The sequence below is a fragment of the Falco peregrinus genome, chromosome 9 (assembly GCF_023634155.1).
Source record: "Falco peregrinus isolate bFalPer1 chromosome 9, bFalPer1.pri, whole genome shotgun sequence".
Taxonomy (NCBI): domain Eukaryota; kingdom Metazoa; phylum Chordata; class Aves; order Falconiformes; family Falconidae; genus Falco; species Falco peregrinus.
The window spans coordinates 13,172,013-13,186,188 of record NC_073729.1 but is presented as its reverse complement, the minus strand read 5'-3'; the positions used below and the strand labels follow the sequence as shown (position 1 = coordinate 13,186,188).

The 14,176-nt window shown below is 41.9% G+C and overlaps 1 protein-coding gene across 1 annotated transcript; it reads left to right on the top strand.

Annotated features, from left to right (window-relative positions):
• Positions 1–291: 291 nt before the first annotated feature.
• On the top strand, positions 292–13,651 carry RCN1 (reticulocalbin 1). Its single transcript, XM_055814472.1, has 6 exons — positions 292–557; positions 5,017–5,210; positions 6,800–6,978; positions 7,515–7,575; positions 10,487–10,686; positions 11,591–13,651. Exons 1-6 carry the CDS (start codon positions 337–339, stop codon positions 11,696–11,698), a joined length of 963 nt encoding a protein of 320 aa, XP_055670447.1. The 5' UTR covers positions 292–336; the 3' UTR covers positions 11,699–13,651.
• The last annotated feature ends 525 nt before the right edge of the window (positions 13,652–14,176 follow it).

Sequence of the window (14,176 nt, the reverse complement as noted above, 5' to 3'; positions counted from 1 at the left end):
AGGGCGACGGGAGCCGCCGTGTCGCCGAGGCGGTTCTGCAGAGCACCCGAGCGGCGGGTGCGCCGAGGGCTGGGGACCCCGCGCCCCCCGCGGACCCGCCCGGCGGGACCCCCCCGCTCGGAGCCCCGCGGCGGCCGGGCAGCTCGCACCGCCGTGCAGACGTGGCGCCGGGCCGGGCCGGGCGGCGCTGCCGGTGGCCGCTGCCCAATCGCGGCCGCCCCCCGCCGGCCGGGGGAGGAGCGGGGCGGCTCGGCGGGCGCCGGGCAGCGGAGCGGGGCTGCACGCGCCGCCCGGGCGGACTCGCGGTGCGCGGCGGCGGGGCCGGGGCGGCGGGGCATGGCGGGCGGCGCGGCCGGGGGGTGCGTGGCGCTGGCGCTGCTGCTGCTGCTGCCCGGCGGCCTGGGCAAGCCCACGGCGCGGCAGGAGCGGGCGCGGCCCGGCGGGGCACAGCACGACGACCGCCCGGGCTTCCAGTACGACCACGAGGCCTTCCTGGGCAAGGAGGAGGCGCGGAGCTTCGACCAGCTCAGCCCGGAGGAGAGCCGGGAGAGGCTGGGGTGAGAGGCTGGGGTGAGAGGCTGGGGTAAGGGGCGGGGGGGCCCGGCCGCGGCAGCGCGGCGGCCTGCGGAAACGTGGCAGGGGGAGGGCCCGGGGGCGCGGGCCGGGCGGCGGGAGGAGCGGGGGGCGGTGCGGGGTGCTGCCTGCCCGCGCCGAGGGGCGGGTGCAGGGGCGCCCGTACCCCGGGACTCCGCGGTTCGGCGGCTCTCGCGCCCCGCTGCGCGACCAGCCGTGATTCCTGGCTTTGGCGTGTCCTCCCGCTGCCCGGGCCTGCAGCAGCGAGCCTGCGGGGGGGAGGGAGCGGCTGCGGGTGGTGCTGTGCCTGGTGCTGGACAGACCTCACCCGCTGCCGGGGGGCTCTGCTGTGCTGCCGCTCCTCACCTCTGGGGCACTTGCCCGGACCGCATTAGCGTGCTCCGAGTTTAAAGCATTCCTTCTTTACAGCTCCGTTTGCGAGTCCTCTGGACATCATCTTCACGCAGCTTTCCCACTTGTGGCATCTCGGCTTACAGCGTTGCTCTTGCTTCCAGGCTACTCTTTGCACCAGGAAGAGTCCGTGCAACACGTCTTATTTCACTGCTTCTCCCTCCTTTACACCTATGAGAAGTCAGGTCACTTAATTAGAACTAACTTTAACAGTAGGTAAAGAAAGATCGTTGTATGTAGTTACTAACAAAAAAAATTATCTGCATGTTCTAAGTTTACCTTTGCTTTTACCTCCTTTCTATAGGGAATGGTACTTGCAATACGCCAGTCTAGTTCTGTCGTAAGCTCTCAGCGCAGTATCACCGTTATCTCACTGACTAACCTCTTGATCCTTCTGGAAGCTGTCACTACTATTTTTCATGTATCTCAGTGAATAAGCAGATAAAGCAGTTATCAGAAACGACCAATTCCATCCACATAATTTCAAGAAGGAGTGAAAGAAACCCTGTTCTCGGTTTACATGATCTGTGACTTAGATTCTGATAAAGTGTATCACTTGAATGGATATGCCTTTATAAAATTGGTCTATGCTTATACTTACACTAGTATAGATATTTCAGCTGGGGCTATGATTTAACAGTAGAGCTGTTTTCGAACAGTTTTTATAAACTCAGCAAGCAAGGAAGCTTAACTTTTAGTGATCTCACTGTGTGCACCTTGGAGAGGTGACGAAGGTCTGTTAAGCTACGGCCACAGTCGGTAATCTTTTACATGGAGGTGACTAAAGCATCCCTCTGAGTGAGGACCAAAGCCCACTGTGCACCGGAAGTCAGAGATGTGGTTTCCTGGGGAAAGTTAAGGTTTCTTAACTTTCAGTGTTTCCTGACCTTGTAATTTCAGATAGCGTACTGGGAGGTAGAGGGGAGAGAGGATTTTTAAAACATTTCACTTTCTTCTTTTTATTGTGGTTTAGTAATCAGATATACTGAAAAAAACAGTTTCATTATGGACAACCTCTGCAGTGAGGGTCACAAATAGTGTCACTTCTCAGCAAGTGACTGGCCTTTCGGAGGAAGACAGATTTAATGAAAAGTTATTTTTAAATGCTTTCTGGGAGAAAACCAGGAGCATATAGTCTGCTGCTCTAACCAAAGTGCATGGTGCTGCATTTGTAAGTCATTTTACCTTGCTTAGGAAGGGTGCCAACATATTGGTAATCCTAATGACCAGTGCTAGAATTGGATTCCCAGGGAAGAATCACACGCAGCCCACCTATGTGCAGTACCACAACTCACCTGGCTTTGGAGAAGCATGACACGATCCTGCTGTAGCATCTGACTGCTTTAAGGGACTGGAGGAGGGGAGTGGGGCTGCAGTCCTCTGAACCTTCTCCCTGCCATTTGTGACGGGCCTATCATTTTCAGAGAACATAGAAAATGGTTGCAGATCCTCACAAGATAAATATTTCTGGGTTTTATACAGTCCAAGGCCAGAGTTTATCAATGTACGATTGTACTCACGTCAGGTGCAGAGGGGGAGCCTTCCTCTTTCAGCCACTTTAGTAAATTTCCGTGCCCCAACTTTGTTTCATTACCAGGTGGATGTCTTTGCAGACTGGCAGCTTAAATTTCTGCACTAGCAGGTTGTATGTACTTTTAGCATGTGCTCTCTAGCTTCCTTATTATGGGGGGGGAGAAACTAACACTAGCTCCCACTTCAGTTAAAGGGAGAAAGTAAGCTTTCAGGTACCACACACTTGTGCATGTAAATTCCTGTGTGTGCACTGGCATTTAATGTGCTCCTTAAGTATTTGCTGTATTTGAGAATTAACTATTTAAAATGAAGGCACTGAGGCTATTCAGACTGATTAATTAGCTCCATTAACAAAAGTTAGAATGATCCTGAACCATTTTGTAGGTAATTATTGGTATAAAAAAGTGAGGTCCACATTTGTACAATAGCTTCTTACCTCTGCCTTTGGGGGCCTGTAGACAGCACTTTCTTTGTCCTCATCTTCAGCTGGGAAGCAGAGTGCAATAGTGTTCATGGATGCAATGGACCTATAAAAACAAGTGAAAAGGAAAAGGCATGAAGCATTTTCTGGTAAACAATCCTGACTTGTGTTAAAAAATACCAAAGAGCTACTAGTAGAATCATTTATTATAGCTAATACATTGAACAATAAAAATAAATACCAGCTAAACCAATTAAATTCATCGTGGGGCAAATCTATTGACAAATACTAGTCCATTATGCAGTGAAAAGGACCCTTGGCAGTCAGTTCCCCATGAGACTTGCACAAAACAGAAAAGGTCTTGCAGTCAGTTAATTCATACTTTACTACTTCAGAAAGCAAATTGAGCTGCCCCTTTTGTCCACCTGTAGCTCAGAAATAGCACATTTATAAAGCCAGTCTGATACTATCAGACTCGCACAAGACTGCTGGAAATTCAGCAGAAGCTGCTGCTGTTAGTTGACTCTACTAACCACTTTCTTAACTAAGGCTCAGGAAAAGACACTGCTTCATTAGTTGAACAGTTCCAGTTGGCCAGGGTCTGTTTCTCTAGAGAACCAAGGTCTTGAAAAAAAAAATTTTTAAAGTGTAGAGCTTTCCCCTGTGTCCTTTGGCTGCCTGGAGGTTTAGGGAGCTTGCCTGTTGAATCTCAAGTCAGGATTTATCTGACTATTCTTAGATATAGATCTAAGAATATAATCTTAGATGTAATATAGAATCTCCTATTCTTACAAATAACATATAACTGGTCCTTAGGTATGGTGATTCCGCCTAGGGGAAATGGTCATTCAGATTATCTCCAGTTGGCCACTGGGTGGTCACTGACCTAGGTGCAGCGCAACTGCAGACTGTTTGTAGCGATAACAAGGGTTAACACTGCTGATGTGCCTAAAGCCAGCCTGGATGCAAAGAAGAGACATGGTGCTAACTGCCCCAGTTCCAAGAGCAGGGTACATAGTTTCCCACAGGCCAGTACACAGAATAAAACAACACTATGACAAATGTACGTACAATTTGTGGATTAAAGCTACATTCTTATTTTAGATAAAGGTTTTTATCTGGTCTACCACTACAGCTGGGACAGAAGCCAGTTTTACAAGCTCAAACCCAAACTGGTGGTGTTTAGCAATTACAGGCATCCCTTGAGATCGGTTGCAGATAACCTAAATGGTAGAGGAGAACATTGCCTCTTTTTTTTTTTTTTGTTAAAAGTTTTTCAGGTCGGTTTTATCTGCAGCTGTGTGCAGAACTTTTCAAAGATGGGAGTTTCCCTGGGAGTACACCAGTACCTTTTACTCCTGCTGATTTCCACAGGACTTAAGGCTAGCAGCTTTACAAAGGACAGTGGCTTATATCCTAACTGCCAGTAATGACTGAAGACCTGCTGCAGAATAGCTATTGCTTTAGCAAGCAACAGGCATTCCTGGCAACACAGGCAATATTGCTTTTCATTAGAAAAGACAGACAGACATGGAAGGACAGGAATGGAAGGGAAGACTGTACATGGTGTACATGTCCAACATTACATAGTCATATAACTCACTCCACCCTAACGTCAGTCTGCTGGATAGCCACAGGAGAAACTGCAGTTGTCCACAAAATCCTAGATTTTTGTCCTGGTTGCCCCCAGCAAGCTCTAGTACAGGTTTTCTCTTGAAGCAAAGTTAGTGTCTCCTACTTTGAGCCCAGCATGACCACTGCCTATCGACAGTGAACAGGTGCCCCTAAATTAGTAGATACAACATAAGAAATCCAGGTATTATTTGGGGTACTTTGTTCACTAGTTTTGATCGTGCGAGTTCTATTTCAATTATTCATAGGAATATTGAATAATGAATAGAGACATACTCCTTAAGAGTCTACAAAATGCAAGGAAGTCTTGACCAGTAGGACAGCTTTATAAATTCTGGGTACTCAGTTTTTGTGGAAAATCACAGCCAGATAAAGATTGCTAAAATTGGACTGACATGCAGTTTGTTTTTCTGTCAATTCTTAAGGATGCTGGTTTCTTTTTACAGGAAGATCGTGGATAGAATAGATGACAACAAAGATGGCTATCTCACAACAGAGGAATTAAAGAACTGGATCAAACGGGTACAGAAACGCTATATCTATGAAAACGTGGCTAAAGTTTGGAAAGACTATGATCTAAACAAGGACAATAAAATTGCCTGGGAAGAATACAAACAAGCCACATACGGTTATTATCTAGGTAAGATAATGTTTTCAGATTATATGTTCAAAAACTGTTGAGATTATAAAGCATGATGTCATGCCTTACAGTCAACAGGAGTTTGGTGTCACGTTTAGGACTCTTGAAAATCACATTTAAATTTTATAGATCCTCAGAGGTCAAAAGCAGTTCTTAGTTATTGCATCCATTTCCACATGAGTACCAGCACACAGAAGGTTTTATAGAAGCATTATTAAATGTACTGCCAAAGATGAATTAATATCTCCTTCAGTGAGAAATATATTATTTTAACATTAAAAATGCTACTTTAATTTAAAAAAATATATAATTACATAATTAACCAGTATTTGTTAATTCAGTCTCTAAAATCTTAAAGAGTCTAGGTGCTAAAAATTTAGGCTGGGTCTAAGCTATAGCAAAGTTATTAAGAGTTCTTGCAGAATAGCAAGCTTCAGATTGCGATCAACTGCAAAGGAAAATCCTTAACAAATCAGGCAAAATAAATACATATTAAAAGTATACCTGAATCTTCCCCCCGCTCCCACATACATCCCCTTTGCTTTTTATAAGTTAATGACAGGAAAGGAGGAGATGACTTAAGCTAAAGAGCAATGGTGACAGAACAAAAAATCAGTATTAATGGACCACTTATGCTTACTGGAAACGGGGAGACATTCTACCGTCTCCAGTCTACCATAGAGGCAGTTTCTGGAGCGAGTTTCTAGTAACAGTAATAATTCCAAAGTCTACCTTAGATTAAAATGGAGACTATTACATTTGTGGAAGGAAATACTTGAGACACAATCCCTGCAGCAGTTATCCCTGGGAGCCCTTCTCAGCCCTTTGCTCTCTGTAATCCCCAAGATCCAAAGAACAGCTACTACGTTGTGGTCTTGTGTTAACACACACCTAAAATTGCCATCTGTGATTCCTGGCGTTGTCTTTTTCAGCTCTTTGTCTCCCAACATGTGAATTGTGAAATTGTTATGAGTATTTTTCATGTTTGAAGTCAGTTTAGTGGTCCTATTTTAAAAATTATATCAAATACCATTCATTTTATGCCAATGAACACCCTGAAAAAAACTTCATTGTTTTAAACTGAAAGTGATTGTTAGGATCCCTGTAGCAGAGGCGTAGCAGTTAGATAGTTTCAGTCAGTCTGCCACCTTCTGAAACTACTTTTCTTTGGTCTGCTTGCTTTTTGAAACTGAAAAGTTGTGTAGATCATACTGATTCCTAAGACGAATAAAACTTCAGTGAATGAAATCTACCCCAAATACTGCCTAAGCAGTGCTTGTAAAAGCAGATTAAAAAAAATAAATCTATAAAGGATAATACACAATACTGCAAAATACATTATCCTGGATTGCAACAGAAGCCTTACTCAGATGTTTATCTATACTACTAAGTCATCTTTAAAAATCAACGCAAGCACTTTACCCCGAATTTAAAACTTGACAGGAAAGAGAAGTTCCATTTTAACACAGCAGCTCTTCTGGCAATAAGTCGTTATATTTCTAGACTTTTAACAGAAAATTGGGGTGCTTCATTGTGGTAATATGTTTTAAAAGGAACATACTTTTGAGAACATCTTGATCAATTTGCAGAAAATCCAGAAGAATTCCAAGATGCAACCGATCAGCACAGTTTTAAGAAAATGCTGCCTAGAGATGAAAGACGATTCAAAACAGCTGATCTGGATGGAGACTTAGCTGCCACTCGAGAAGAATTCACTGCTTTCCTTCACCCAGAGGAGTTTGAGCATATGAAAAACGTCGTTGTCTTAGTAAGCAGAGCAAAACCAATGCCACTATTTTTACTTCTTTTTTTTGAATGAGCTTTGAAGTGTATCTCTAACCTTTCCATGCAAGCTTTAAAAAGACACACACACGATAGCTAAGTGGAGAACAGGAAGGGATCCCTTTCATGAAATTCATTTGATTTAGAGCTCTCTGTATAAGAAAGACTTGTTAAATGCACTTAGACACCTCCTAAATGGAATCAAAAACAGTCCCGGAGCACAGACTTACACCAAAATAAAAGGAAGGGTATGCTGACATGCAGCAGCCAAGTGTTTGATGCAAGCTTGTATCTGACCCTAACTTAAAACTTAAGCATGGTGTCCAGTTCATTCTTGCAGGGAATTTTTTCAATATGAAAGGATATTTGTATATTCATTGTATAAACAACGATCACACTGGAGTCACTGAGAGTACTTTTGCTGTGTACAAGAGCTGGTTGAGGCCTCAAGATGATCAAAGATGCGAGTAGCCAGAATTCTCAGTTCTCTCTTGATTACTTTGATGCAAAACTATTTTCCAGGAAACCTTAGAAGACATAGACAAAAATGAGGATGGTTTTGTGGATCAAGATGAGTACATTGGTAAGTGTTGAGATTTGTTTCTTATATAATCTCCAGTCCATTTATCCATCTCTCAAATTTGCAGCAGTTTTAACAACTCAAAGATTGAACTCCAGGTCAACTATTTTAAACCAACCATCCAATGCAGAAAGTTTAATTTCGTTTTAGGCAGATACCAACATCACCAGCAAAAGATTCCTCACACTTTACAGCATAAAATTCTCATCTTATTCTCATATAATTTGGCTAAGAGGGTCTGGAATAATATTTTTCATGACAGGAATGTTGTCTGTATCCTTGACCACATTAACAGCTTTTTGAAGGCATTGTTTAGAAATGCAGGAAGATCAGAAAGTGTATTAAGTCTCTTTCCAAGTCTGAATGGTACTTGACTATGCAACATCGCTGGGAATCACATATTTGAAACAAGAATATTCACCTTTTTTCTACTAGTTATTGTCCTCGTTTAATTACCAAGTAAACCCCCATACTTTTCTAAGAGCGATGCCATTATGTTTTGTCTGGAAATAGAAGATGCATTAAAAATGAACTGTGTAAAAACAGCACCAAGTTTTGAGATTCTTAGAGAAGTTGTGAAGTACGTGAAAGTTAGCTGTGCATTACTTCAGTGGCAGAAAGAGAACAAAATGAGAACCAGCAGCAGCAGATCAGTCCCAGTTAATTTGCACAAACCTCAGTCACACTCGGCAGTTGGCTGCTGTCTTGCACTTGGACCTATGAAGACAAAACGGAAGCAGGACTGGAGATCAGTGGGGTATAATGCATTTTAACCTTTTGAATCATTATGCTGATACCAAAAGCTACCTTCTCCCACTGCACTCACTTTGATGGGTTTTAAATCAGGAAAGTAGAACCAAGAAAGCAATTAGTGCAAACTGAGAGGAATCTTTCTGTTTCTAGTGGTGCTATAAAGATCACTTCACATATAATCAGGAACAATATACACACGTTAATTAATGGCAGGGGGGTTCTATTCCTTGTAAATTATATTTAGCCTCAAAATGTGAATGCTATTCATTTATGACTGAAATAACAGAGCAGCATAATTTCCACAGTAATTTCAGTTCATTCAGTGACATTACCTACATATAATTATAAGGTAATTGTCAACATTTGTTACCATGTGAATGCTGGTTTTTCTTGTCTTCTATAGATAGGAACATAGAATGTTCTAGTCACGATCACCCCACATTGGCGAGGATGATAAAAATCAAATTGACAGGACATGTCAGTTGCTTCAAATAAACAATATAATTTGCACTTTAGAAAATGAAAAAAGAAAGTGAATGTGTTGTCTGAAGTTTTCTTCATGAGTTGAAGAAAACTGTGCTTAAAAGATTCTTACTTCCCTTCTTCGGATGTTTGGTTTTTTTTTTTGGTGATGAATCTGGGGTTAAAAAACAAAGAGAAAACCAAATCTGTTCTTTGGTCATTTATATGGAACAACAAAAAGTAGTCCAAAAATTTCAATCTCTAGATCAGATGTTTGATGGGAAATCTACTGAAGTTTATAGAGCGATCCCTCCCTCCCTCCTTCCTTCCTCCTATTTTGTCTTTTACAAAATTTGGTTTAGGTTTTACACAAGCAGCAAAGCAAAATATCCCTAGTCATGTTAAGCAGGGAAAACCAAATTCTTACTGTGCACGAGCAGGTAACAGTGTTTTAGGGACATTGTGGACATTCTACTAATAGAGAACTTCAGCCTAGTGTACATGCTCACACTGCAGGGTCAGGGGAGGTTATTCCTAGATTTGAGACAAGCATTTATACTTCCTATAGATACCAGCCAGCCTCTGGCCCCGAGGTGTACTTTTCCATAGCACATCCTTGGAAACCAAACCCAAAAGGCATAGGAGCAGTATCACAAAGCAGGCTTTAATTATAAATAGAAAAGTGGAAGGCTTGAGGAATAAGCAGCCCTGATGAGCAGGAAATAATTGATTTGCCACAGTGACCAGAAGAATGAAGTGGACACACTGCTTATCATTTGGAAGGCCTGTGTTGTAAAGAACAGTTACAAATCACTTGCTTTTAATAATCACTGCTATTCTCCCAACTCTGTTTATACAGATAGCCGCTGCCACAGTGGCATTTTGCTGTTGATGCTTCTTAAATATAGCACAGGACTGACATGCAGAGCAGCTCATGTACATAATCTCTGCATCCTATGTCACAAATGGTACTCCATCCCAAGGTACCAGTCTATAACAAGTGTACTGCCTGTGGTTTCTCACAGGAACACACCACTGGTTCGTGACTGCTCCAGGTCTGTCTTTGTAGAGTACCTTCTACTGGAGTATGCTGCAGCACTGCATGATTAGAAAAAAGAACTCCTCTACTAAGACAAATTTCTTTTACATGGACCTCTCTACAACCAGGACAAAAGCATTCAAGTTCCATTTAGCAATTTTTGTTTTCCTAAATTTCCCCTGTGCCTTTTTTCCCTTAACCACTCTGTTGGCTGGAGTCTGATCTTATCCACAAAGACATTTGCTGGCAGGGACAAGATAAAATTGCTGAGTTCCTTTCTCCCCATGTGACTGAGCCTAGCACTAAAGCTAGTGATTGCTATTTAACTAAAAGCCCTTCAAAGAATTTTATTCATTCTGAAATTCAGTGGATGATGGCCTTTGGACATGTTCACCTCTCGCATTACCTCACCAGCAGTGCACAGTTACAGTACAAGGGTAGTGTAAGAATGGACACAATCACCAGCAGTGAAGAAATAGGCCTGAGAGAAGATACATGCAGCTACTCTATTTACACACCACATTTCCTTTTCTGTACAAAAAAAAGCTGTGCAAGTGAGAAGTTTAGTCTTCCTCTGAGGAACACTGTGCAAATGTCTTTAGTTTATGCGTAATTTGTAAATTAAATATGACTTGAGTAAGACCTTTATTTCCTCTTCAGCTGATATGTTTGCAAATGAAGAGGGTGGACCAGAGCCTGACTGGGTGATTACAGAGCGTGAACAGTTTTCAGATTTTCGTGACCTCAACAAGGATGGAAAGATGGACAAAGAGGAGATTCAGCACTGGATTCTCCCCCAAGACTATGATCACGCACTAGCTGAAGCCAGGCACTTAGTCTATGAATCGGATGTAGACAAGGTACTTAATACTCCAGTATACTTTTAAAAAAGTTATATCAGGTCGTGTGGTTTTTTTAAATGTTTGCAATATTTTATTCCTAATAATAATAATTTATTCCTAATAACTTTTCTTATTAGTACACTTCAAATGGATTTATAGAGGCTAGAATTGACAGTGGTAATGTATCAATGCCAATTTCAGTTGATGGGGTTAGACTCACAAAGTAGAAGTATTAAAATATAGTTTAAAATACAGCTCTAGAAGTCCCCTTAGAAACCTGGAAGTTTTAACACAGTAGAAATACTTTCTTTCCTTTTAAGAGTTGTTATAGCTTTTGCATGCTAATTTATTTTGCAAGATAAAAACAGAAGAAACATTACATATGATGTAGCACACACCCCCCACCCACCCCCCCAAATACACATCTTTGACTCAAAGACTGGCTCAATACATCTGCTTCCTGTAACATGGGAGATTAATGGTTCAGTAGAACCTAGATGATGATCTTCAGAAGTGGAATGTGAGCAAAGTTGGAATCTGAAATGCACAGAGAGCATGTAAATTGCTAACATAAGCAACCGTCTTCCACAAAATACACCAGAGGATTTACATTTTTACCATCAGGAAGGCAAAGCCAAACCACAGGGCAAAACTGCATACCAGATAACCTGTGTACTGTTTGGCAGTAAGTTAATTACAAAGAACTTTCAATTAACAGTTTGACCCAGCTGAAGCCAGTAGAACTTCTGTCTTTCACTGGGGTCCAAATTGCACTCACTGTGACAGCTACAGTGATTCCCGAGTCTGCAGTCTGCCGCTTTGAAGAAGTCTTATTTCCCAGGGCTCTTGTGAGTCTGTGCTGGTATATCTTTTACTTAGCTTTGAAAATGTTCTTATAGACATTTTATTTTCCTCCCACCAGGATCAAAAACTAACGAAAGAGGAGGTTCTAGACAACTGGAATATGTTTGTTGGAAGTCAAGCTACTAACTATGGGGAGGACCTCACAAGAAACCATGATGAACTATGATACAGCAGAGCAACCAGTATGCCACAGACCTTATCTCCACTTTACCGAAATCACTGTGTCCATCCCCTCTTTTGGGGGAAGATGGGCAAGGGACACACTCACAACCGAATGACTTACATTAACATATTTTTAACATGCCAGCTTATTACCTCAGAAACTGCATAGGAATAGCTTTTTACTCTTTTCACATGGTTAAGTATGATATCTAATTACTACAGTTTTATTTTGGGAAAAATAGGAAGGTAACCTCTCTTAATAGATTAGAGCCTGACCTGGAAAAGGCACTTCTAAAAACATAATTGCAAGGATCTTTAATAGTGAAACATTTTCATCAGATACCCACTTTTACTATAGTGAAATGCAGCTAGGATTAGAAAGAAGCCTAATGTTTCAACAGACTTAAGTTATTTAGTCATCTTTTTTAATAGCATATAATAATTTAGAGTTATACTTTGACCCTCCTATCCAGAGAAAAGGTTTGACACAAGATTCACAACCTTTTTCCCCACACTGTTTTTCTCTCCTAGTTTGGATCAGAGGTGCTGCAGAAGGTATCCAGCAGCCCTCTGGTTCATAGCTTTGCAAGTGCAACATGTACAACTGGCCCTTCTCTCTAACCCCCATCACACTGCAGAGACAGCACATGTGGCCCAACACCCTGTGCCGACATTCCTCAGCAAGGGTTGTAGAGTTCATAGTGACAGCTGCTCCTTCGACAACAGAATAACGTACAATTGTTTGTGGGCTGTTGGTTATGCTGTTTCCTGGGAGGAATTATGCCATATGGAGCATAATTTATCTCGCGCTTTTCGCACTTTACTCAAGCCATACTCTTGTTCACGCAGTGTGAATGGCAGCAGTTCTGTGATGGAGAAAGAATGAGACATATCACCCCTCTGGGCCTTCTGTCTTCTGTACCACATAAGAGGACAGATTTATGTGGCTAAAGTTCTGGGTTTGTATGTATATACATATAAATACATGTTACTGAAGCAACTACATGAGGACAGCTTTCCTTCCAAAGAAAGGAGTAAGCTTTCCACACAGGTGCTTTCTTTTTTACTGTATAATGTGAGCTGTTACATGTATATTTTTATATACCCAGCTTAGATAAGTCTGGTTGTTTTAAAATGTACTGGTTTTAAAATAAGCACAATAAAACCAATACTTCTTTTTGATACTATGAAGGTGCAATAACACTAACATGGGCTAGCACAGAGAAATGATGTGAAAGTACGAACCAAACCTTTAAAGCCAGTAGTTCCCAAAGCACTGGGTCATTGGCAGCTCCTGTAGCACTGGGTGGTCATCTACAAAGAGCAGTTGGACATACGGCACCAACTGTTTTCTCTTCACCTCATTAAAAACAACGAAAAATAAATGCAATACACATAGTTGCTATTGCTGTGGCTAGAATTTGTTCTTGACACTAATGCTGGGAGATGAGGGCTCTGCAAGGGTGTTCACTTGGAGGTTCCTTGAAGGTTTGATGTACAGCATCACACGCTGCGATTGACGCACAACCATCCAGAGAGGAGCTTTGAGACTCCCAGGTTGTGATATACTTCAGCAATTTAACAAATCTGTGAAAATCATCATGAGACAACGGAGAACTGTGACCTCCATAAACAGTGTCATTTTTATAAGGTCATAGAAGAGCTGTGGTGTAATATTTTACATCTTTCAATTGCAGATAATTAAATCTAGATACCAGAGTCTGGCCAAGATTACATGTTCTTGCCTCCACAATTATTAAGCTTGGGTGTGCACTTCTTATGACATTGCCAGCAACGTCTCTGAAAGTCCCTACCTCTTCCACTAACAATACAGTAGGACAAATGTCATAAAACCTAAGCGAACGGGTTTTGGTTTTCCAGTACCCTGAAGTTAAATAAATGCCTAAATGCAGTGTTATCTGAGAAGCAATAAAATTGTATCTTGGCACATGTAAAAGATTATCTGTTTTCTTTATGACTTGGATTTGGAAAGGTTTATTGTATTCATTAACCCTAACAATCTTAACTTTTTTTTTTTAGCAGTCCTTTCATACTAAAAATGTAACATTTTTATGTTTTCGTAACAGAATTGCAGTACTCTGCCTTCAGCTTATCTTCTGTGGTTTCAGGAAACAATACCTTAAAAGACCTCAGAAAAAGCTTGTTTCCTGCAAGTGAAACTGCAGCTCAGACTGGATCCTAAGCCAAGGATTTTCACTGAAGCCCAAGGGAAGGTTATTTGCTAACTCTTGTTGAAATTCAGTGGGAGTTGGGTGCTGAGACACTAAGCATCATTGCCTTCAGCTAAACATGACACTTCCAAATCCACGGTGTACTGTCCCAACAAAAAAACCCTGCATCTGAGCTTTGACAAGCAATCACATTTTCTTCCATGTTACTCAATGAATACGGAATAGAATTAACATAACATGAGAGAAAAATCATGTTCTGCCTTTGATCTCGATTCCTATTAATGCTTGGA

Coding starts and splice junctions, on each gene's coding strand:
- RCN1 (XM_055814472.1), top strand. CDS start 337: ATGGCGGGCGGCGCGGCCGGGGGGTGCGTGGCGCTGGCGCTGCTGCTG. Junction 7,576..10,486: donor GGATCAAGATGAGTACATTG/GTAAGTGTTGAG, acceptor TTTCCTCTTCAG/CTGATATGTTTGCAAATGAA. Junction 10,687..11,590: donor ATGAATCGGATGTAGACAAG/GTACTTAATACT, acceptor TCCTCCCACCAG/GATCAAAAACTAACGAAAGA.